At 33.4% G+C, this 24,126-nt stretch overlaps 1 protein-coding gene across 1 annotated transcript; it reads left to right on the top strand.

Annotated features, from left to right (window-relative positions):
- The first annotated feature begins 1,134 nt into the window (after positions 1-1,134).
- LOC128557594 (BTB/POZ domain-containing protein 1-like) lies at positions 1,135-19,846 on the top strand. The gene is made up of 3 exons (XM_053545128.1): positions 1,135-1,282; positions 14,385-14,760; positions 16,937-19,846. The coding sequence occupies exons 2-3, from the start codon at positions 14,459-14,461 to the stop codon at positions 18,216-18,218; spliced, it is 1,584 nt and encodes a 527-aa protein (XP_053401103.1). The 5' UTR covers positions 1,135-1,282; positions 14,385-14,458; the 3' UTR covers positions 18,219-19,846.
- The last annotated feature ends 4,280 nt before the right edge of the window (positions 19,847-24,126 follow it).

The following is a 24,126-nucleotide window of genomic DNA, read 5'->3' on the forward strand; positions in this document are numbered from 1 at the left end:
GTTGAAATGCCAAAGTAGCCATACCTCTCCTAAAAGAGTGTGTTGAAAAATGAGAAGGTTCCAGACCTATCATTTCAATGACTGAACGAAGTTTCTTTAAGTATGTATTATAAAAAACTGGTTTACCTGAATTCAAAATAAATAACGGGCAGGACATTGATCTAGGAATATAACCAATCATTCTATGATAAGCTTTCACTGGACATAAAGGGGAACCATTTATACATGTCAAAGGTACCGCAAGCAATCTTTCACCTTTTTGAATTGTTTTTGTCCACTATATTTGGTGAGACGTTTTTTCTCCACTTCTGCTTCTCGTAATTGTTGTTTAATTGTTTTCATTTCCTCGTCATCACTCTCACTATCGTTTAGAGAGCACCTGTCTTCACCTGAGGCCCCGTCAGGGTTAGTAATCGCAACTTCGTCTGTCGTATTTTCCCCACCGCTCGCTATCATGCCAGCTCCTTCAGGCGAAATTGTCTCTTTACCTTCTTCTTCAGTTTTCACGACTTGTTCTATGCCCTCATGCATTTTCCTATAATCCTTTCTCTCCTTTCGCCTCTGTTCCCTCTCGGCCATTTTAACAGAAAACCTTACTGACCTGTCCATAAATCTTATTCTACACAAATATCATGGAAAAACAACGTTCCACCACTTTCAAAATTATCTTGAATTCAAAGTTTGTACACTGTCACAATTCTCCTAACAGAAATAAAAGTTTCCAATTTCCTAGCCTGACTTGCCTACAGGCAATTTTTTCTATATTATTAACTCCAAACTATCTACATTTTGTGTAAATGTTCTTTCAATAACTGTATAATCAAACTGAAAAATATTCCGGGTCCTGTTATTTCCCGCTCAAACTACTACAAAAAGTTTAATTGAAAAAACGTGTGATTGTGTCAAATTCACTTACAACAGTGACAAATACTATAAAAAACAAACAGAGGCCGGGCCTCAACAAAACAACTTGGTTGGACCAATCAGTATGAATATAACAGACTACTGCCACCAATGAAAAAAGATTTTACAAAGAAGGAAAAATACCCAAATGTTCCGAATTACACACATTATCAGTAAGGCAATTATATGCTCGATAATTAAATATTTTAATTTATTAAAATAAACCAATTCACGAAAAATAAACAATAATAAAGGATGACAGCTACGAGAAGCTATACAAAGTGTCGGGGATGAATGAAACCTATCTATATAAATAAGAAAGTGAGAGGTCTGACATGGAATAGTTGCATAAACAGCTGATCAAATTTAGTCTGACAAAGTAGGTATTTCAATGACCTTGACCTTTAATGTTAACAAATACGGAGGCCGCCGATTGCCGCTCGCTTGAAAATTCATAAATACACTCGTGATTTTTTCGGTGGAAAACACATGTTCTTTAAGAACAAATTTGGCCATGAACCTTTGCTTTTATTTAGTAACATAGAAAGTTGGAAATTATTTTCAGTTTTCATAAATACAGCAGCAAACAAAAAGAAATTTCGACAGATGATGGATTACCTCCCAAGTATTTTAATATTGCAGAAATAAAATCATTATCAAGTCGCATTTATGCTGCTTTCTCCTTGATTCGAGCCTCTTAAATCTTTTAGAGGTGTGCAAATTTTTGTAAACCTGTTCAATTAAATAATTTTTAGCTCATCTGATTTTTTGAAAAAAAATGATGAGTTATTGTCATCACTTGAGCGGTTGTCGGCGTCGGCGTCGGCGTCTGCGTCGGCGTTGCCTGGTTAAGTTTTATGTTTAGGTCAGCTTTTCTCCTAAACTATCAAAGCTATTGCTTTGAAACTTGGAAGACTTGTTCACCATCATAAGCTGACCCTGTATAGCAAGAAACATAACTCCATCTTGCTTTTTGCAAGATTTATGGCCCCTTTTGTACTTAGAAAATATCAGATTTCTTGGTTAAGTTTTATGTTTAGGTCAACTTTTCTCCTAAACTATCAAAGCTATTGCTTTGAAACTTGGAATACTTGTTCACCATCATAAGCAGACCCTGTACATCAAGAAACATAACTCCATCTTGCTTTTTGCAAGAATTATTGCCCCTTTTGGACTTAGAAAATCAGTTTTCTTGGTTAAGTTTTATGTTTAGGTCAGCTTTTATCCTAAACTATCAAAGCTATTGCTTTAAAACTTGCAACACTTGTTCACCATCATAAGCTGACCCTGTACAGCAAGAAACATAACTCCATCCTGCTTTTTGCAAGATTTATGGCCCCTTTTGGACTTAAAAAATATCAGATTTCTTGGTTAAGTTTTATGTTTAGGTCAACTTTTTCTCTTAAACTATCAAAGCTATTGCTTTGAAACTTGCAACACTTGTTCACCATCATAAGCTGACCCTGTACAGCAAGCAACATAACTCCATCCTGCTTTTTGCAATAATTATTGCCCCTTTTGGACTTAGAAAATCATTTTCTTGGTTGAGTATTATGTTTAAGGCAACTTTTCTCATAAACTATCAAAGCTATTGCTTTAAAACTTGCAACAGTTTTTCACAATCATAAGTGGACACTGTACATCAAGAAACATAACTCTATCCTGCTTTTTGCAAGAATGATGGCCCTTTTTAGACTTAGAAAATCATGGGTAGGACAATATTTCTATTATACAAAAAAAATCAGATGAGCGTCAGCACCCGCAAGGCGGTGCTCTTGTTGTTTTTTGTTGCAAAAATATTTGCATTTAACAATGGGCAATAAGAATTACAATGTTATCATCTTTTATATGTACTTTTTTGCATGAGACTGAAGGAGGTGAAACTCCACATCATTTTAAAACTTTCTCATCGATTCGAGCCCTCTGTTTGGAAGGTCATTAAATGTTTATGTTTGCATATTCTATTTCCATAAAGCAAATTTCTATCAAGTTTGACTTCTTGTTCACTCGTTACAACAGTCGAAATATGCTCGGGGTGCTTTAAATTTGAAATTTGGGCTCACAATATTACCCACTATGTAATTTCCTTTTGAAATAAGTAATTTTAGATGCAAAAATTTAAAATAGGTATTTCATCAATTTTTCAGTGGTTTTATGACTAATATTTTCCAAGGCATTATAAAATGTAAATGACAAAAGTTTCTGATGGAAGAACATGCTACATGAGCATGAATTTTACTAAAACACAAGGGCTCGAATCGATGAGAAAGCTCGAATTGACGAGAAACAGGCATACAAGCGATCTGCCTACAAAACTTCCAATCGTAAAGTGCTCACCGCGCATGCGCAATTGAAGTTGTGAAATTCTAAGGGAGAAGCAATAAGTCACTTTCTGTGGTAGCATGGTATGGCCCTTGAATTACTCGAAATCTGCGAATTTAGCCTCGTCCGCTCTCTAAGTCAAACAGTTTTCATCCGATTTTCACCAAACTTTCAGATTATGTTTGTGGGCATAATATCTCGGCTATGTTTGATAACCAGCCAAATCGCCCCTGGCACTCTTGGATTATGGCCCTTGAATTAGGCCAAGTTCGATGACGGGGCCCGGCGTACTTTGTGACAGTCTGCCACTGAATACCGGACGTTTCCCCCCCAAGACAGTTCCCCCATAAGACATTTCCCCCCCAAGATGTTTCCTCCCAAGACGTTTCCCCCCAATTTAGTTATACCCAAGACGTTTCACCCCCAATTTTTAAATAATTTGTTTCTTTTTTTAGTTAAACAATTTCTTGGATTGTATTGAAATAAAGTGTACATTTGTAATGAACTGCATCAATTACTTAGTGATATAATTTGGACATTCAAAGAAAAATATAGCTCTTGTTGAGTCAACATTTTTGTATATCTCTTAATTTCATCATTTATTTTGAGATATGGACTCAATGAATATGGTTAAAAGCTGTGGAATTGTTTTCAAGTATATTAACAAAAATTATCTTTTACTCCAGTTCCTGTTCTTCATGATTTTTTAATCGGTGTTCATAATTTGTTCAAGTCAGATGCAAATTCTCAGATACAAAAATGTGAACTCCTTAGTTTAGCACTTAAATTATCAAAAGGTGTGATTAACACCTTTTGATTAAATTAACACCTGTGATTAAACAAACAGGTGTTTAATGATTATGATATTTATGGCAACAAACCAGTTTGCAATTCAATTCAATAGTTTATTTAGGTCTCATCATATGTATGTCACAATAAAACATAATAAAATCTTATTAAAATACATACGCTATTCTTAACAGAAGTACAAGAGACGGGTAGGCATAGCTTACTTTAATTAATAAATATAGCTGCATTTTACATTATACAGGTCATTTTATTTCTAAAACATTTTTAAAAAATATAAAGTAAAAGATCGTGTGAACTGATCAATTTCTTGACAACTGGAAAAAGATATTCATAAACTGAGATCCGAGAGACGTTACCTTGCCTTTGTTTTATAAGACTACTAAGAACAAAGGAAAAAAAATCATATCTATTGCTTCTAAGGTATTCAAAATTGATGCGACATTGAAAACATTTGGCCAAGAAATTTAAATCTTTGTTAAGTACACATAAAGGGCCATAATCTTATCGAAACATATGGAAGGATTATGGTCCTTGATCTGCTTATTCATTTAGTGATGGTACACTAGCAATATCTTTCGAAGGCATATTTCTTAAAGTTGATATAAACAGAATTCAGAACTAACGCCAGCGTTTAAAAGTCAACTGCCTCTCGTAGATTTTCATTTATTTCCTCCTGAGATCAGACAAGCTAAAAAAAAGGAGATATTTTTTATATTGAATGATTTAGATAAAAGTTTTGGACATTTATGATCTTGTTTTATTATTTTGTTTGACTTATTTAACATTTTGGGTATGACTTTTTTACAGATGTTTTTACTTCTCTAATGGAATATATTTCTTTAATGAATCAAACATTTTCAAATTATTTATGAGCAACACCAAGCTAAAAGAGTATTAAATCATCATGATCATTAATTGCCTTTTTAATGTATTTTTATATATTTTTATGATGTAAATTATGTAATATTTGTATGTAATTTGATGTAAATTTCCTCAAAGATACCAATTCTTGAAAAAGTTCTTAGCTCACTTCTAGTACACTGTTGTTGTAGCAATAATCATTATAATAATACAATGTATTGTATACATAAATTAGTAGTTACTCACGGGCAGTGATTAGGGCTATATATAATCTCATTGTAAAAAAAATAATAATGCAAAATAGTCAATTTACATAATATAAAGACACTTGTATACAGATATCATTGAAAATCAATAATTTAGTACATAAGTTTTTGTAGAAAAAAAATGTATGTTTCTGGTCAAGATTTAGAAAAAAATTAAAAATGAGCTTTTGCCAATCAAACTTTCCTCAGTTATATATAACAACATGTGCATGTATGCTATTAGCAGAAATTATAACCAAAAATCTTTCAAGAAAAATGTCCATGACTGTGTGCCGTCCAATCTGTTTTAAAAATTTAAATTAATGCGGTTTTAATAATATAAGGGACTAACAAATTTTGAAAAAAAGCAAATGGCTTGACCCTTATCATGCTGGGCATGATTGATTCTGCCTTTGCGACCTGTGCAGATCTTGATCAGCCTGCACATTTTGTGAATTTGATTCGTTAATTTGTGAGAATTGAATCATATCATTAATTTTCTTATGAGCCTCAAATATATTATTAATTAATGTCCCCAATGATTTGTACATTCATGACATGAGTGAAACAAACGTTGTTTTTTTTTATTCTGACCTGTTAACTTAGAACATAATTATTATAATAAATGAGTTTTTACTTGAAATATATATTGGATAACTAACAATGTAATCATGGGCTAAATAATGAGTAACTGGTATTTTTATATAGAAATGCTTTGCAAAAAGGAGTTATATTTTTCTGCATACTGAATATAATGCTTTTTTTTTTCAACACAATATTACTAAAATGGTTAAATCACAAATTAAAAATGTTTTCATGAAAAGGAGTTATATTTCTTTTAAATTACTGACTTACAAATTAAAAATGTTTTCATGAAAAGGAGTTATATTTTTTTTAAATTACTGACTTTGACGCTTTTTGGTAATAATATGAAAACTACAATAAAATTCTAATGTCGGCAAAATTATCTTAGACACAAAAATAATAATTCTAATATGACAGGAAAATATCCTGGTTACATTTGATGCCATTATATAGAAAACTCCTTTTCGCACAGGGGAAAACTTCTTTTTGAATATGTTAATTCTTTTCAGAAAGGAGTACTGTATAAATGTATTTCTAAATACTGAATATTTTGCAAGTAGAATCGCACACATATTTTTCCCACATTTTAAAAATGAACAAATAAGCAGAAACATGTGAACAGGGAAATATATAACTTTCAATTTAATTGATATTTCTCAAAGTAACATTTGAGTGTAAACAAATTGTACTGACAATTCCCTTGATGAATATTACAGAAAAGGATCCACGGCATTCACTTAATAAGGTGTTAAATGGTAATTACTAAAGGTGATAAAATTAATGTCACACTGATATATGTGAGATAATCCAATCAAACATTTAATTTAGATTGAAGACTTCATTAATTTTAATCTTCAGATTTTTTTTATAAATTTCTGACAGAAAAGTAAATTTTATTATCAAGTCCTTCTTGTAAATAAAATCATCTTCAAATATAATTATAGATCATAGAATTTAACTGTGAACGTTAAGTGATGAATTTCTTCTTTATTTTTTTCCCACTGAAAAGCAGATCATAACATCTATTTAAAGGTAAGTGATGCAACTCTAAAATTTAATGATTTTAATGGAATATGGAGTAACAAATATTTCATTAAGACTAGACTACCCAAAAATTCTACCATTTTCAGGAGGTACATGTATACATCAAAGAAACCAATTTACATAATCCATATTTCATTTTAGCAAACTTCAAAAACAAAACTTTTTAATGAGTGCAAACATATGTATATCTACGTAACTCACAACCATCATGGGCTAAATAATGAGTAATTGGTATTTTTCCCAATTCATACTAATTATTATTAATATTAAAACTTGGATAATTTTAACAAACTAAGTCTTTTTTAATTTATTTTTTAACATTTAAAGATCAATAGCAGTTATTATACATTGGTCTTTATTAATATTTTCCTTTATGTTTTGTAAAAACAATTGCTGCATTATATTTTATTTTCATACTTTTTTAAATTTTATTACATATCTATTAGCCTGTATGTTATATAATATCTTTTAATAGCTTAAATGAATTTGGGGGTGAAACGTCCTAAAGCCTGAGACAATTCCCCCCCCCCCCCCCACCAAAATGGGGGGGAAAAGTCTTGGGAGGAAACGTCTTGGGAGGAACTGTCTTGGGGGGGAAACGTCTGGACACCCTGCCACTCTTGTTGTAATATGATATGCATTTAATGCAACGAAGGGCAAGACAACGTTCTGTATCGAAAATAAATTGCCCAGATCACGGCGTATTATGTAAACCATGACAAATATTTTGTTAAAGTATAGTAGTTGCAGTATACAGTATAAGTACCTCTTTATACAGTGTAAAAGAGTTATAAAATTAGTTCCACGCACAGTCCTAAATGACCATTCAGACAAGTGCTCCATAAAACGAGGAAAAAGCGTATTTTATCAGGTTCCTGTATTTTCACAAGCACGGGAGTCGTTTCCGCAAATGTAAATTGTCCAAAATATATGATATCGGACTCTTTTAAGTTGTATGGCACAGGACTCCTTTAATCTGTAAAAAACTTAGATAAGTAAAATGCCGTGTTTTGTCTGATTTTAAGACTGTGTTGAGAGTCTATGAAACACGATATATAGAATCAGGCCTAAGCAATTTCACTCACCAAACAGTTTGTATTGACTTAATATTATATGTTGTACAGAAAAAAATGCTAACATATGCGTTCCTGAAAAAACACTGATTTTCATATACTGTATTAGTAAATATCTAGTACTTGCATACTTTAAATGCGTTTTATATAAAGGGAAACTCGTCTTACAATTCTCTGTTGTCTTTTTTAATTCACAAAATCTTTGCTTCAGTAGTTTTTCTTAACAGACGAGATTAAATTATTGTATTACAATGCATATATTATGTCAACCATGGAATAGTGTTGCAATGTCTGGGGACTTTGTCATAAATCGGACACTGATAGAATTACATCTTTGCAAAGACGCGCTATCTTTTGAGAACAGGACTGGTGCAAATACCATATTTCATTACTAGTGTACAAATGTAAAACAGGAGATTGTCCTATATACATTTCACATTTACTACATTTTGCACATAATGATCATTACAGTCAGCGTTCATCCGAACACAGGGATCTTTCTATTGTTAAACCTAAAACGAACTACCTGAAACAAATATTTAGTTACAAAGCTGTCACTTCCTTCGTTCTTACATAAAACTTCATAATTATATGTCTGTGTTCAACTGAGTGTGCTTTGAAGAATTTTCTCATGCTACAATAGTTTTTAGCTATTTATTACTTGTAATAACAAGAATTTTGTTGAATTAATGTTATTTGTTTCCAAATGAGCGTGAATGTTGAATAATTCGGTTAACAATAATAATAATAATAATTGTATTATCTTATTATCCAAATCTGGAACATGTATATTATTTTATGGGACAGACTTTCCTTTTTTTTTTGCACATCTAAATTGTCGTGAATTAATCTTTGTGACGCATGGTAATTCTTTTTAAACATGGTTATTGTTATAATTTGTGTATATTATGCTTATTTAATCAAATCTGTAAAAAGGTCCTTTGAAAGCACAGAATGCAACCAAGAAGAATAATAGCAGACTCGGTTTGATTGAGTCTGTTCATGAGAGGTCATGAAATGTGCAACACCTCTCACGCACCCCCTAGCACCGGCTTAAGCGGAACTCTATTACACATATGTTGAATGGACTCCATGATCCCAAAGGACCAGAAAATATAACAACATTGAATCCAAGTACGGGGAGACTTTTTACAGCCTGAGACTTCTATAATTTGAGATGTGTTTGTCGAAGAAATGTTACTTCGACAAACACATCTGTTCACGGCCACTCCAGCTTACACCTGTCAATTGTTTTCACTATTTTATGAAATTCAATTGTTAAAAGTTTCATTTTTAGCCATGTATTCATTAGAAATATATATAGCAAGTTCCGTGAAGGCACACTCCTGAACATTTATTGTGAAAAAACAACAAACTTTTATTTACTACGTCTGTGGTTCTTGACAACTCGCTTGTTTTTAGTTGCGAGGCTTCGATGCCTACGCTTCGAGGTACTGTAAATTGCGCTATGAGGTATCCGTTATGGATTGACACCTTGAATTAGAAGTTGAAATATAAGATTTACAAACAATTCAAGGGAGATAGTTCACTTCTAATATGTACCAATATTTCAATTCTGATAACTTCTAGGTTCAATTTTGGCATTCTTTTTACAAACTCACTGTTACCAGCACTGGAAATAATTTATAAAACATATACATCATGTTGGAAAGCCATTTAAATAGATATGTATGAACCTATCCAGAGATCATTTTGTTAAAGGCTTATAATGCCTTTGTTTAAAATATGGCGGCCACATTTCTGTAATGAACATAAAATACATTAATTTCTTGTTAAATCCTATTTCTAATAATTACTTTCTTTAACATTTGTTAAAGGTTTGAATATTGCTGAATATACTAGAATGTTTTATTGAATTCATTGTTTTTATTACCTCCCTTTAATGCTCTAATTATAGCAGTTCATGTGCAATATCAAAAGTGGTGTTTTTCTTACCATCTAAGTACGCATAACATCTATTTGGAAAGCTGTTTCATCTGTTATTAAGATAAAAATTTAAAGCATTATGGACCTTTAGCCTATATTACAAATGTTGTGTGTCCCTTCAAGTACATTTTTGACAAATATTTTAGGGTAGGAAGCTTTAAGATATCTTAATATTCAAGTTTCAATGTTACTCCTGCTTCCATTTCAGCTTTTGAGCAACAGAATCAGTGAAAAACATCTGAAATAAATTAAACATTATCAGTGGTCACATAAAAGGAGATATTAAAAAAGACAAAAATAGTGTCCCACAGACTGTCAGTGCTTCAAGGAAAAGAGAAAAAGTTTCCATTTATAATGGAGAAGGTTGTAGGAGAAAATTTAAAGCTATGCCTGCCTAAAAGAATGTGTTTTTCTGTGTCATACCTTTACTAGTTTCCACCAGTAACCACTCTGGCACTGTCAGTACAAAGTTTATTCTACAATCTTGTCATAAAATCTTCATGGAACCATAACCGGTCAAGTCTGCCCAGAGACCTAAATAAAAGATCTATGAAAAAAAAGAAAAGAAACAACTATACATTCATTTTAACACTCCACCCCTTCTAATGTCCTACACACAAAGAAGTTACTGCCTCTAAGCAGACACAAAGTACTGCCAGTATCACATGCAATCACCTGTTTGAAATATTTACAATGCCAATATTGAGCACCCCTGATTGTGATAATGACTGAAAATATCTACTTACTGTAATTCCTGTAATTTTATTGCTGAGCAACCCAGGAGGCTTTGATTCTCCCAAAACAATCCAACAGAAGAGTGTACAATAACAAAATCTTTCTTCAGAATCAAGTCTTTCAGTTAATTCACAAGTGTAGGAAAATTCTCTTTAGGTCAGACACTGCTATTGTTTTTTCCATAGACTTCCATTATAAGAAATGACTCTGTAATAAACCCCAAAATTTAGAGATGTCAGTTGAAATGTGTTTCTTTTAATAAAGAAACATGTCAGACACCAAAAAAATAGTAATTTTATATAGACTTAACCGATCCAATTTTTTACAATTTCTCTTCATACACAACTGCCCCCTCTGCTGAATGGAATATAGAGGCCAAATGCCCACTGACACCTACTATTCTAAAGTGACAATTGAAAAGTCAGGAATTCAGTCAGACACTTGAAAAAAATTCCAGAATTTACAGAAAACATTGTATTGCTTGATTGTGACACAAATTTTATGATTGTAAACAGAACCTTTTTATCCAATCAGCTTACATCTCATTGACCCTACATTTTTTCAACCAATCCAAAAAGCATAAAACTTATTGCATGTAGCAAGTTTTGACAATACTTATATCAAAAACAAAAACACGGTCGATGCATGGACTATTATCTACTGGTAGAAAATCATTATAACTGCTCACACGCAATTTATGTACGAGTGTCAATTAAAAAGTTTATAGATAAATGTATTGTAAAGCGACCAGTACTTGGTCACTTCTTAACTTTAAATTATTAAAAACTATGTTTTCATAAAACTGATCTGTTATAGATTTACCAGCTGTAAAACGGGGCTACAAAAAAAAAGAATATTGTGAGAAAATCTTTCTTTGCCCTTTTTTATTTCCGCCACAGTCGGATGTTTTTAGATTTTCCTTTCCATTGTTTATTGTCAACACTAACCCAAGTCTAGTCTCCAGGTTACAAGTGTGACATAATGCATTTATCACATTTTTAACTGTTTGTGGAGTTTTCTAGATCAGCGTTATCGCTTCATTTTGATCTTTGGTAAGCAAATGAGGAACTCAAGATGCACATATCTTGTGTAATCTTAAATTCTTCAACAGAATGTTTAAACATTCCTTTGTGAAATTCCTAACCTACGAGCAATACCTTCCATCGCAAATCGCCCATCTCCTTCCACCAACTATTTCACAACAGTTACGTGACTTTGAGTAACCTTTCGTGATTATATAGCTATCGACTTTGTCTTACCGTGTATGTAAAATTATTGAACCATTCCGGTTGTAATGTAACTTTTTGAAGGACCCTCATATTATATTTCTTTTGAACGGAAATGTTTTAATTAATATTAACAAAGAGCATGGAATCGACTTAAGGTGTAGCGCATTTTTTAAACTATACACTTATCATCCTATCACGATCAGAGATCTGGAAAAAAGCATTTTGAAAATTGGGTCAGATGAACAAAATGAAACCAAAAAAGTAATGAAAAGTAGTTATCTTGAAACATTTTGTATCTGGATTCTTCGTGGCTGTCTAGCAGTCCTTTTAGTAAAACCTGTTAACCCTTAGCCTGCTGCAGGCGAATTTAACAGCCTTTGCAAACAGCTTGGAACCAGATCAGACGCGGATTAAATCGGCGTCTGATCAGGTTCCAAGCTGTTTGCTACTCTGACAATATTTCTTCCAATTTTGGAGCAAATGGAATGAACTTAACAATTTTAGCAGACGACATTTCCAGCAGACGACAATTTACCTAGCATGCTAAAGGTTAATTAAGAGACTACTGTTCACAGTATAGCATATAAATTGTGACTACATTCCCTAAGCCCGCTGTCTTTGTAATTTTATTCCTACCCTTACAAAAGAAAAAGGCCTGCTGCGTACTCTTGCTGTGTACATACAGCGTATATGATGTGTACATGATGTGTACTGAAATCAAGGGCTTTAAATAGTACGCAGGATATACACCGCACATACACTGATAGTACGTTTGTAGTACACTTTTGACATGCAAATGAGCTCTGCCGCGTACTACTTGCTGCGTACATGCTGTGGACTACATAGTACACAGAATGTACGCTGGAGGAATTTAGTATGCGGGAAATAGTACGCAGCATGTACGCGGCACATACACTTTTCACATGCAAATGAGCCTGCGGTGTACTACCCCTGCGGCGTACATGCTGTGTACTCCTGGCCCGAGTCCTGCGGCGTACATGCTGTGTACTCTTGCTGCATACATGCTGTGTACTCTTGTGGCAAAACTGATGTGATAATGTAAATTCCTTACCCCACCAACTTTTGTATGCAAATGCTGATCATTTGGACAGAAAAAAACAACAGAAAAATGATAAGTGACATGCATCAATAAGTATTTACCCTTACCAAAATAATGTAGATTGATGTTATCAAATAAATTAGTATGCTTTTCTTCATCCACTTTTCAATGAAATAAATCAATTTTTGTAGCATGTAATTTGGTAAACATTTGAAGAAAATGGCGTAACTGCATCAAGGGGAAACAACTTTAATGCAACTAAATATAAGTGTTATGATTTATTATAGACGATGTGTGCGTAGTATGTATTTATTTTGATTAAAATCCATCTGAGAACAATCTAGGACTGGAATGATATAAGCATTTATACACTTTTACGTCTGTAAAAAGTAGCACACCAAAAAATTTTGGATTGATTTTTTCCAATGGGCAAGCGCAATTAGCCAAAAACGTTCTGAAAATATACGAGCGGCAAATCCAATGAACAACTTTTTAATCTGGTGAGGCCTTAATGAGTTAACATAATGAGCATTGAAGCCTTTATAAAACATGATAGAATGGTGTTTTGCTTAAGAGTATTCAAATAACAGTGTGAGCTTTTAATTCTTCTCATTCGGGCACTGTTGAGGCATTATCTTGGTAATTATTTCATGTATTACAAAATGTAATGCAACAAAGTTCAAATAAGGCTTTTCAATTATCCAAGTTAGAAAGCTCCAGGATTTATTCAAAATGAAAAAGAATATATTTTTACACTGCATGCAAGGTGCAGCTCAGAAATCACTAATATGTAAGCTTCACAAATGAACATTGCAAATAGTAAATGGCAAATTTTCATTGTTCAGAATACCGGTAATCTGAACTATTCTATGCTATTAAGATAAAAGTTACTCGGAAATCAAGTTCTTGCTTCCAAAAAAAAAAAAATGTACAAATCCTTCCTGCATGAAGTGTACTTCAGACTTTTACCTAAAAAAATTCAAAGTACAATGAACAAGTCCCTCCCGTGTATATGAAGTTTACTTCAGACTTTAACTTATAAAAAAAAAAACTAAGTATAAATGCCAAAAGAAATTGTACAAGTCTTTCCCGCGTATATGAAGTGTACTGTACAAATTTCAAAGTATCTGCGGTGTACATGCAGTGTACTATTTTCTTGTACAAGTCCCTCCTGCGTACATGCAGTGTACTCCTTAAATTTTCAGAGTCTGTGCTGTGTACTTGAAGTGTACTAGTGACCTCCTGCGTACATGCTGTGTATTCGTCGAAATAGTGCGCGGCATGTACGCGGCATGCGGTGTATGTAAAATGTACTCCTCTGGCGTACTACTGTGTTCGCGGCATATACACAGCAAATACGAAGCATGTACGCCACAGAGGCTTGCTTCTGTAAGGGTAGTGTAAGTGTGAAATATACATGCTACTCACTGATTTTAAATTATAAAAATATGATGAAATAGTCCGACATTTCAGCAGCCGTACAAGTAATGTTAAGGGACAAATGATTCAAAAGCACTGTGTGAACATTGAAATGAACCTCACTAATTTGTACATTTTTTCATAATTACAGATATACTATATTCAATGGAACGGTGATAATTAATCCGTGTTTTTGACAGCTTTTGGGAAAAAGAACCAATAAGGATGGAAGGAGTTGACGACAAGAACGACGCTAGGCAGGGGATGGGAAAACAATTATCGGAGGACTGGCAGCAAGGGAGGTACTTAGTTTCTTGCATGAAAGAAATGTATGACCGAAGTCTCTGGACTGATGTCAAGTTTCATTGTAAAGATCACGAGGAAGAAGAAACAATTCAAGCGCATAAAATTGTCCTAGCGGCACGGAGCCCCGTGTTCCAGGCGATGTTTTATGGACCATGCGCTGATGGGAAAGACGAGTTTGAACTGAAAGACACAGAAAAAGACATATTTCTTTTATTACTGAGGTAAGAAATATATAACAAAAGTAGCTGTAACATCGTCCTCTCTAGATTCGTTCTCTTCTACTTTATTATAAAAAGTTACATTTTAACTTCTTCGATTTTCTTACGCCTAAATATTGGTAAATGGTATTTAATTGTATATTTTGTACTTTTCTGGTAAACGCCACATCTTTTTTAGGATTTACTTCACAACAGTGGGTGTAAAGTGATGTATGGCGGCCGTAAAAAGTCTCCAGACTTATCTCAGTGTTGTTATATTTTCTGGTCCTTCGGGATCATTTATTTCAACTCATTTAGATTTGAAGATTGAATACTGCTTAAGCCGGTGATAGGGGCGTGTGAAGTGTTGCATTTTCCGTTAAGTACTGCTCATGAACAGACTCAATCAAACCGAGTCTGCAATTTCCACTGTTTGCCTTGTTCTCGGTGCTTCCGAGGGATCCACTTTTCAGATTTTATTTATGTCACTTATTTAAGTTATTAATCTTACCTGATCTTCTTGTCAAAGTATTTTAAGCGCATATAACATATTCCTATTAAAATGTGTTTAAGATTAATCTTAGCTCCTTCGTCTAAATATGTGTAAGAAGCCCGCCCGCTTAGCTCAGTAGGTAGAGCGTTGGTCTACGGATCGGGAGGTTGTGAGTTCGATCCTCGGGCCGGGCGTATGTTCTCCGTGACTATTTGATAAACGACATTGTGTTTGAAATCATTAGTCCTCAACCTCTGATCATGTGGGGGAGTTGGCAGTTACTTGCGGAGAACAGGTTTGTACTGTTACAGAATCCAGGAACACGGGTTAGGTTAACTGTCCGCTGTTACATGACTGAAATACTGTTGAAAAACGGCGTTTAACCAAAAACAAACAAATATGTGTGAGCATGCAAATGTTTTTTTAGCTCACCTGTCACATTGTGACAAGGTGAGCTTTTGTGATCACCCTTCGTCCGTCGTCAGTCTGTGCGTCCATGCGTCCGTCCGTCCGTCAACAATTTCTTGTCTGCACGATAGTGGTTTCATTTATGATTTCATTTTAACCAAACTTGCACACAACTTGTATCACCATAAGATCTCGGTTCCTTTCTTGAACTGGCCAGATCCCATTATGGGTTCCAGAGTTATTGCCCCTGAAAGGGCCAAAATTAGCTATTTTGACCTTGTCTGCACAATAGCAGCTTCATTTATGATTTTATTTTAACCAAACTTGCACACAACTTGTATCACTATAAGATCTTGGTTCCTGTCTTGAACTGGCAAGATTCATTTATGGGTTCCAGAGTTATGGCCCCTGAAAGGGCCAGAATTAGCTATTTTGACCTTGTCTGCACAATAGCAGCTTCATTTATGATTTGAATTTAATCAAACTTGCACACAACTTGGGTCGCCATAAGATCTCAGTTCCTTTGTTGAACCGGCCAGATCCCATAATGGGTTTCAGAGTTATGGCCCTGAAAGGGCCAAAATTAGCTATTTTGACCTTGTCTGCACAATAACAGCTTCCTTTATGATTTTATTTTAACCAAACTTGCACACAACTTGTATCCCCACAAGATCTTGGTTCCTTTCCCGTGATTGTAATCAGAATGGATTTATATCAGTAAGTACTTGTAGGACTTATTTGAAATTTCATTATTGTCATTAGTTGGACTGAGTCAATCAGGGTAGATAACTGTGTACTGATTTTATGTCAAATTACCTCCCTTTATTTTAAATTAAAATGGGTATATCTCCGCAACTAATGAAGATACTGATCTGAAATTTCTTTTATGTCAACAGATTTATTTAGCAGATCCTTCTTTTGTTCACTTACAATAATTTTCTTTTTAATTACTTCCCTTTTACGTTACTATAAATAGCTTATTTTAGTAACTTTTTAATTATTGGCCGTAGGGAAAAACCGAGACCACTTTTCTGCGGTTTAACATGGATGGTACCTCCAATTTTTAGGTGTATTTTGAAATATCTGTACCTTGTAAGAATTTTTTTTTTCTTTTTGGTTAAATTTCTTCTCTTTGTTGTTCCTGTCCTTTGGACTTAGATATTTTTTCTGAGGACCTTCTTGTCCTCAAGTGCAATGATAACAGGTGAGCGATATAGGGCCATCATGGTCCTCTTGTTTTTTGCACACCATCAGTTATTGTACCATGACTGAGAGCTCAATGTGTCTTGAATTTAACAGGTACATATACAGCGACACTGTAACATTGCGTGAGGAAAATGCTTTTGCGCTTCTGGAAATGGCTCACTTTTACCAAGTTTCAAGCCTTGTACAGTTCTGCGCTGACTACTTGGCCACCGTTATTACATCAGATAATGCTTGCGAAACTTTAACATTTGCAACGTTTTACAAACTTACAAGTTTAAAAGATACATGTTGTTCTTTTATTGACAATCATGCAGAACAAGTTCTGCAATCGGAGGGATTTATGAATTTATCGGACGACAGTCTCCTGTACATTCTGAAAGGTGACACTCTTTATGCCAAAGAGGAAGACATTCTAGGAGCGGCAGAGAAATGGTCGAAAAATAAAGCTAAAGGAAGTGGGATGGAAGAGAATGGCACAAACATTCGTAAATTGCTTGGTGACTCGTTTTACTACTTGAGATTACCAACAATGACTTCCAAAGCGTTGCTGGAATATACTAGTAGAAAAGGTTACTTTTCTATCGAAGAATATGCAGATATTTCGGCTTTTGTCAACAATGTTCCTGATATATATGTTTCTACCAATTCTTGCGTAGCACGGGTACCTGAGAAAGAAACGGTTCTAGTAAATCCCCAAGACGGAGAACTTGGGCCTTCAAATAGCATTGGCATTTCATTTAAGGTTTCCGTATCAAGGAATGTGTTGCTTTTAGGTTTTGTCCTGGGTGAAATCAGTCCTTACTTGAAAAACACCAAATCTATCTACACGCAGGAAGGTCCGGAAAGTCACTTTCCAAGACACTTTGTTAAAGAACTTCGCTTTGGCGAAAACCTTGGAACGTTTGAGTACGATTCTTACGCAAATAAAGCGGTAAAATTTACAACCCTCGACAGACCAAGAAAAAGAAATTACTACATTACAGAGTTGGAAAAATTGGATGCGTTTGCGCTTCCAGAAAACCTCCGTCTTGATCTGTCAGGCAGCATCAGCATTAACGGTCTTGACTGTAGACAGACAATTGAGTTACAGCAGTTACAACTTGAAGGCGGAGAAGTTAAACTTAATCAGCCAATATTACTTGAAAAGGTGAAATCCCCATGCATCGTTAATTTCAACCTTTGCTATAGCGGTAATAGTGACTTACAGATGAAGGCAAGATGCTGTAAAAGCAAAGAAAGTATATACAGCGAAACTGGATGCATTCAAATACATAATATACACGGATCTTTTGCAGGAATCAGAATGATCCGGTTTATGAACTATTCTAACAGGGAAAGACAGGACACGGATCCTACAGCATGTGTAGGACTATAGAGACACCTGCCGGTTTTAGATACCTCAGTCAAACCAAGTGTGCTGTTATTTTACTAGGCATTACCAACTTTTAGTAACATCGATCTATCGGAAAATCGATAAATTTGCCTATATAAACAAAGAAGGAAAAATTACTTAAACTTAAATAGAAAAAGTTCTATTTGGAAATCAAAAATTCGAAACCCCACAAATTAAAGTTTAATTTATTCCGGATATTATGAATATTTTTTTAAAAAAATATTTTAATATTTGGTTGGTCCTTTTTTACTTTAAATAGACCCACCTCAGTTCATATAGACTCTGTAGGAAACGGGTAAAAAAACTGACTTTTTCAAATATAACAGATAAAATGAGATATTTTCCGCAAATAATCAAAAATTCGATACCCCTAAAAATGTAGAAAAATTATTCAATTTTCGTTATGTGTAATTTGTTTAAAATTTAATAATGGTTTGTTTGGTCCATTTTGCATTTTAATGTGTACAGTGAACATTTCTTTAAAAAAATCCGGCTTTTTCCGCCGTTTTCCGTAAGTACTCGAAAGCTGTTACGGAAAATATTGTCGTCTGCTAGCCTGATTTTGTCGGTACAAGTTGTTATAGCTCAAAGCCTATGAATTGTAGGCAACTTCACATTGACAAAAAAAAAAACAAAAAAAAACTGAGATTGTAATAAGACAATTTAAATAAAATTAATTGTTGAACTCAGAAACGCCGAAACCTAGATCTGCTGTCGTTTAAAATAACGCTATGGAGGATTTAGTGTTCAATTCGCATTTATAAAATATACAAATGCTTTTAATTTTCATCGCAAAAAATACTTAAAAATAATAGATCAGGAGGTCCTGATTTAATGTTAAATGAGCTTTTCGTGTTTGGTAAAGATGTACTTGTACCAGTTTTATTTGTATTATTCAATAAGATTTTTGAAATGAAATATTTTCCAGAAAAATGGACTGAAGGATATGTTATACCTTTGCAAAAAAAAGGCAGTATAAATAATGTCGATAATTATCGAGGCATAATACTTTGCTTAGTTGTTTAGGAAAACTGTTTACACGTATATTAAATAACAGGCTTAAAGGTTGGGCGGAAAAGTATAATGTTTATGTAGAATTCCAAGCCGGTTTTAGGCCAAATATGAGCACTACTGACAATGTTTTTGTATTAAATGGTTTGATAAATCATGTCTTAAATCAAGGGAAGCAACTTTTTACCCTATTTGTGGATTTTAGCAAGGCTTTTGATTACGTTGTAAGAGATAATCTTTGGTATAAAATGATAAAATTAGGTATACGTGGTAAAATGTTAGACATTATTATATCTATGTATGAATCTGTAAAGTCAAGAGTAAAGTATTTAAATCAACTAAGCAAAGAACATACATGTATGCTCGGGGTAAGACAAGGGGAGTGTTTATCTCCCTTTCTTTTTTCTGGTTTTGCAAATGATATGTCCATCGAACGAGTACATGTACATCTTCAATTTTGTAAGAAATTGTTAGGTGTCAAGAAAACGACACAAAATGATTTTATTTATGGTGAACTCGGTAGAACAAACTATAAATGTATCCATTATTACAATGTTATTAAGTATTGGATAAAAATTCTACATGCAAAAGAAAACAAATATGTATATCGAGTTTATATTATGCTAAAACATGATTATGAAGATAACCCGAATCAGGTAAACTGGTGCTCTTCAGTAAGAAATTTGTTATGTACATTAGGTTTTTATGATGCTTGGCTCCAACAAAATGTTGGTAATGTTGATCTATTTTTACATGTAGTGAAACAAAGAATAACAGATCAGTTTGTTCAAAACTGGAACAGTAGAATTAATGACTCAAGTAGAGCTTTATTCTATAGGAACATTGCATCTTTTAAATTTCAGCCATATTTAGATTATTTCACTATAAGCAAGTTCTGCCAGTCATTAGCTAGATTAAGGGTATAGTCACATAGATTGAATATTGAATCTGGTAGATGGGCAAGACCAATTCGTATACCAGTAAATGAAAGGAAATGTATTTGTTGTAATATACTCGAAGATGAGTATCACTTTATAATTGAATGTCCATTATATGTTGATTTAAGGAAACGATTTATTAGTTCAAGATACTGGAAACGACCGAATATGATAAAGTTTATTGAACTTATAAAAACCGAAAATAAATCAGTCATAAGAAAATTAGGATCTTTTATACACAATGCTTTTGCCATAAGAAATGACTATTTGTTTAGATAAGAATCCAAGGTACTAAAATCATCATTTACTTTTATCATTATAGTGGACGCAACTTGACCCCAATGGTTGACCTTTGTATTATAATACATAATGAAGCACAACCTATTATTGAAAAGGAGTGTACGTAAAACATGAGATGCACGAGAAAAAGGAAATATAAATTTGTGTAAATATAAATTATTGTATTGGAAGGTTTTAACTGATCAAATTAAAGTTATATACTTTGATACTGCACTGTATACAAACTAATTCCATATAAATATACACGGCTACCCTAAGCACCCTTGATTTCTATAATGAAATAATCGATATGAACAATCAGCCTAAGGTCAACCATCGCGGTCAAGTTGCGACTACTATACTTCGATTTGTAGTTTATCAGTGTAGTTAAGCCAATATATTACATATAACACAAAATAAACAAATTTTGAAAATGTTAATGTTTCAATCAATATAATATTTCCAAAATGTTAACCTTTATTCGTTTTTGGGAAAAGGTTAACACTAATTGGAATATTTTATACAGTAAAGTTATTATCATCTGGACCTTTCTTTTTGCTTTCGTGAAAGGTTTACGGTGATCTTGTTTTTGAGGTATGATTAATTATGTATATGTATATATTTCTCTAGGTATGACATTGTTTATGAACATGGCAGAATGTTTCTTGTAGTATGGTTACATATAATTATGTGTCTATGTAGATACCACTTCTGCTATTTGAATTGCATATTTAGCAAAATTACATGTAACCTTCTCCGGCTATTTAGAACATTTGTCATTAAGTTTCAATATTATTTGTTAATATCACTGTTCGTCATATTACTACCATGCAATGTTTTCCTCATGGGCTTCTTAGCCTAATGGAATGAAATATAATAAACTTGTAAACTTAAAGCAACTAATTCTCATGTGTTTCCGTAAAATATAGTCTGTCAGTAACTGAGTTTCAAAGCATTCTTAAGAAATATAGCGATGATTAATTCCGAGATACCTATATTACCTATATCATATTTTGCCGCCGGTGACTTTTTTATTGCCGCGGCGGTCCGGGTCCGAACTCCGACGCGGTCATCTTTTTTTCTTCATACAATATTTTTTATTTAAGTCTCACTTTTCATGACATTACATATACATCCATTGTCATAAAATATTCATGAAAACCTTTCTAAAAGAAATATGAGAGACTATTTATTTTAAAACATACATGGATAAAAATTAAAACATAAAACATTTATGTATTAATTAAATGGCTCTGTAAGATTAGTATTCAAGGTTATACTTTCCTAGAACCTGATTGATGATCATATCATATAAAATGCTTAAATGGTTTTATATGACCTACACAAAAATAAACAACTATCAGTATTTGAATACTTCTTACTCTACTTGTAACATCTATCAAACCTTAATATGGCCAAAAATTTATTTGATAAATACCCAGTTAACCTTTGTATAGTACACCACATTTGTTCTGTCTATACAGTAATTATTTTAATAGAGGAGGATTATTCTCTATGCATGCTTCCTAATTTACAGCTAGATAAGGTCGCAGTGCCCTAAACCTAGCAGAATATAAATGAAAAACCAATACATGTATAAACAGTAGTCTTTTGACTACAATGACCTAGACCTAAGACAGCAACAACAAAGAGTGATTTCCTCTGATATAATTAGTTAAATTCAGATTTTTCAGAAAACAACATTGAGCCAATCTTCATTCTATAAAGTGTTTAACTCACTAAGGAAATTTAAAATTTCCATTATAAAAAGACAAAAGGTAGTAACTATTATCTACAAAGACTTGTTAAAAGTTGAAATTTACATTTTAAAAGCCATCTCCAGTAAAAAGTGTGTATTTAAACGATGTACATTGATCTATGAATATAAAAAACATCTTCTCCTTAAGAGAATATCATAGCAGATTTTTGCAGAAAATTTTATCACTTCTACAGTATTGGAACCCAGGATCATAGACAGTTTATCCCTGTTATCTAATGAGTTAAAAGTAGGTATGTAACTAGAAATATGCTGAAACAAATTGTATCTCAAGTCATCATACAGTGGGCAGACAGTTAAAACATGTTCCTCACTTTCAATTACATTATTATTACAAATTGAACATGTTCTTTGCTCTAGGGGAATACCCTCAAACCGACCAGTTTCAAGGCGTAAGGGGGCAACCCCACATCTTAACTTGGCATAAGCACTTCTATGGTGGCCAGGCAAAATACACTTAATATAAGCCTCTGTCTTATAATCTTGCTTAAACAAACGGTATGTCCTCAATTTATTCCTTCCATTCCCTCTTACAGCATTCTCAGCATTTAAATTACATTTCCAGTTGTCTATAAGTTTTTCATTCTGTTTCTCTAATACTTTATCTTTTATTCCCACTTTATCAATATTTGAAATGTCAATCGCATCAAAGATGTTTCCAACACCCGCTTCCATAAATAATTTTCTTAATCTAAAAGACCAATTTTTGCACGAGGTATTGATTTGTGACACTGACCATTGGTAGATTTTATAATTCAATCTACTGCTGGACATAGATCTAATACGATACCATTGACTGAGAACTGATGATAACTGTTTAATATATACATCTACCCAACCAATATCCCCATTTACCGCCACATTTGGGGTGTATTTACCAACCCCCATGAAAAATCTTGCTGCTCTGTTCTGAATTGCTGATATACAAGAAAACTGTCTATCACCCCAAATGGCTGCTCCATAACTGATAGTACTCCATACCGTAGCCTCATACAATTTTGAATAAGTCGAGAAAGGAAGACCACCAAAAAATTTGTACTTTGAGATTAAAAGTCCTAAAGCACGGTTTGCTGATTTAGCAACGTGTTTCGCCATAACATTAAAATCCAAATGCTCAGATTAATATAAACCCAAGTAAACCTAATGATTTCCAACTTCTAAAACTTCATCTCCACATTTAAAATTCCTCATTGTACAAGGTATCGATGGTGGTCTAAAATGTACAATTTTTGACTTATCTGGATTAACTTTCATACTATTTTCATCACACCATTTTTGGAGTACGTCTAACATAGTTGTAACTTATCTTCACAATCACTTATCAGTACTATGTCATCAGCATAGAGGAGGATAGACACATTCTGACCATCAATATTGATACCAAGGTCAAGATTCTTAACTGTTGAGATCAAATCATTAATGTAAAGATTAAAAAGCATCGGTGAGAGACTACATCCTTGCTTAAGGCCACACTTTACAGAGAACCAGTCTGTCTTTAGGCCATTTAACCTAACACAACATTTTACATTCTGATAGATGGCAAGTAGTGCTTTAAACATATTACCATTTACACCCATATCTTTGATCTTTGTAAATAATTTATTACAGTTGATGGTATCGTATGCCTTTTTAAAGTCTATGAATGCGGTAAATGTAGACTGTCTTTTTAATTTACGCGACTCTAAAATTAAAGAAAACGAGGACAGGTGATCAACTGTACTTCTACCTGCCCTAAACCCATTTTGTTCATCATGTAAAATGTTATTTTCATCTTCCCACGCTGACAAACGCCTATTGAGAATATTACAGTAAATCTTATAAACTACTGAGGTAAGGGTTATCCCTCTATAACTTAAGGGGTCCCTCCTATCTGCTGTGGAAGATT

The sequence above is a fragment of the Mercenaria mercenaria genome, chromosome 6 (assembly GCF_021730395.1).
Source record: "Mercenaria mercenaria strain notata chromosome 6, MADL_Memer_1, whole genome shotgun sequence".
NCBI classification, from domain to species: Eukaryota; Metazoa; Mollusca; class Bivalvia; order Venerida; family Veneridae; genus Mercenaria; species Mercenaria mercenaria.

Excerpts from the sequence above, each read along its gene's own strand:
- LOC128557594 (XM_053545128.1), top strand. The coding sequence starts at position 14,459 with ATGGAAGGAGTTGACGACAAGAACGACGCTAGGCAGGGGATGGGAAAA. Across the intron at positions 14,761-16,936 it reads ATATTTCTTTTATTACTGAG|GTACATATACAGCGACACTG; the intron begins GTAAGAAATATA and ends TGAATTTAACAG.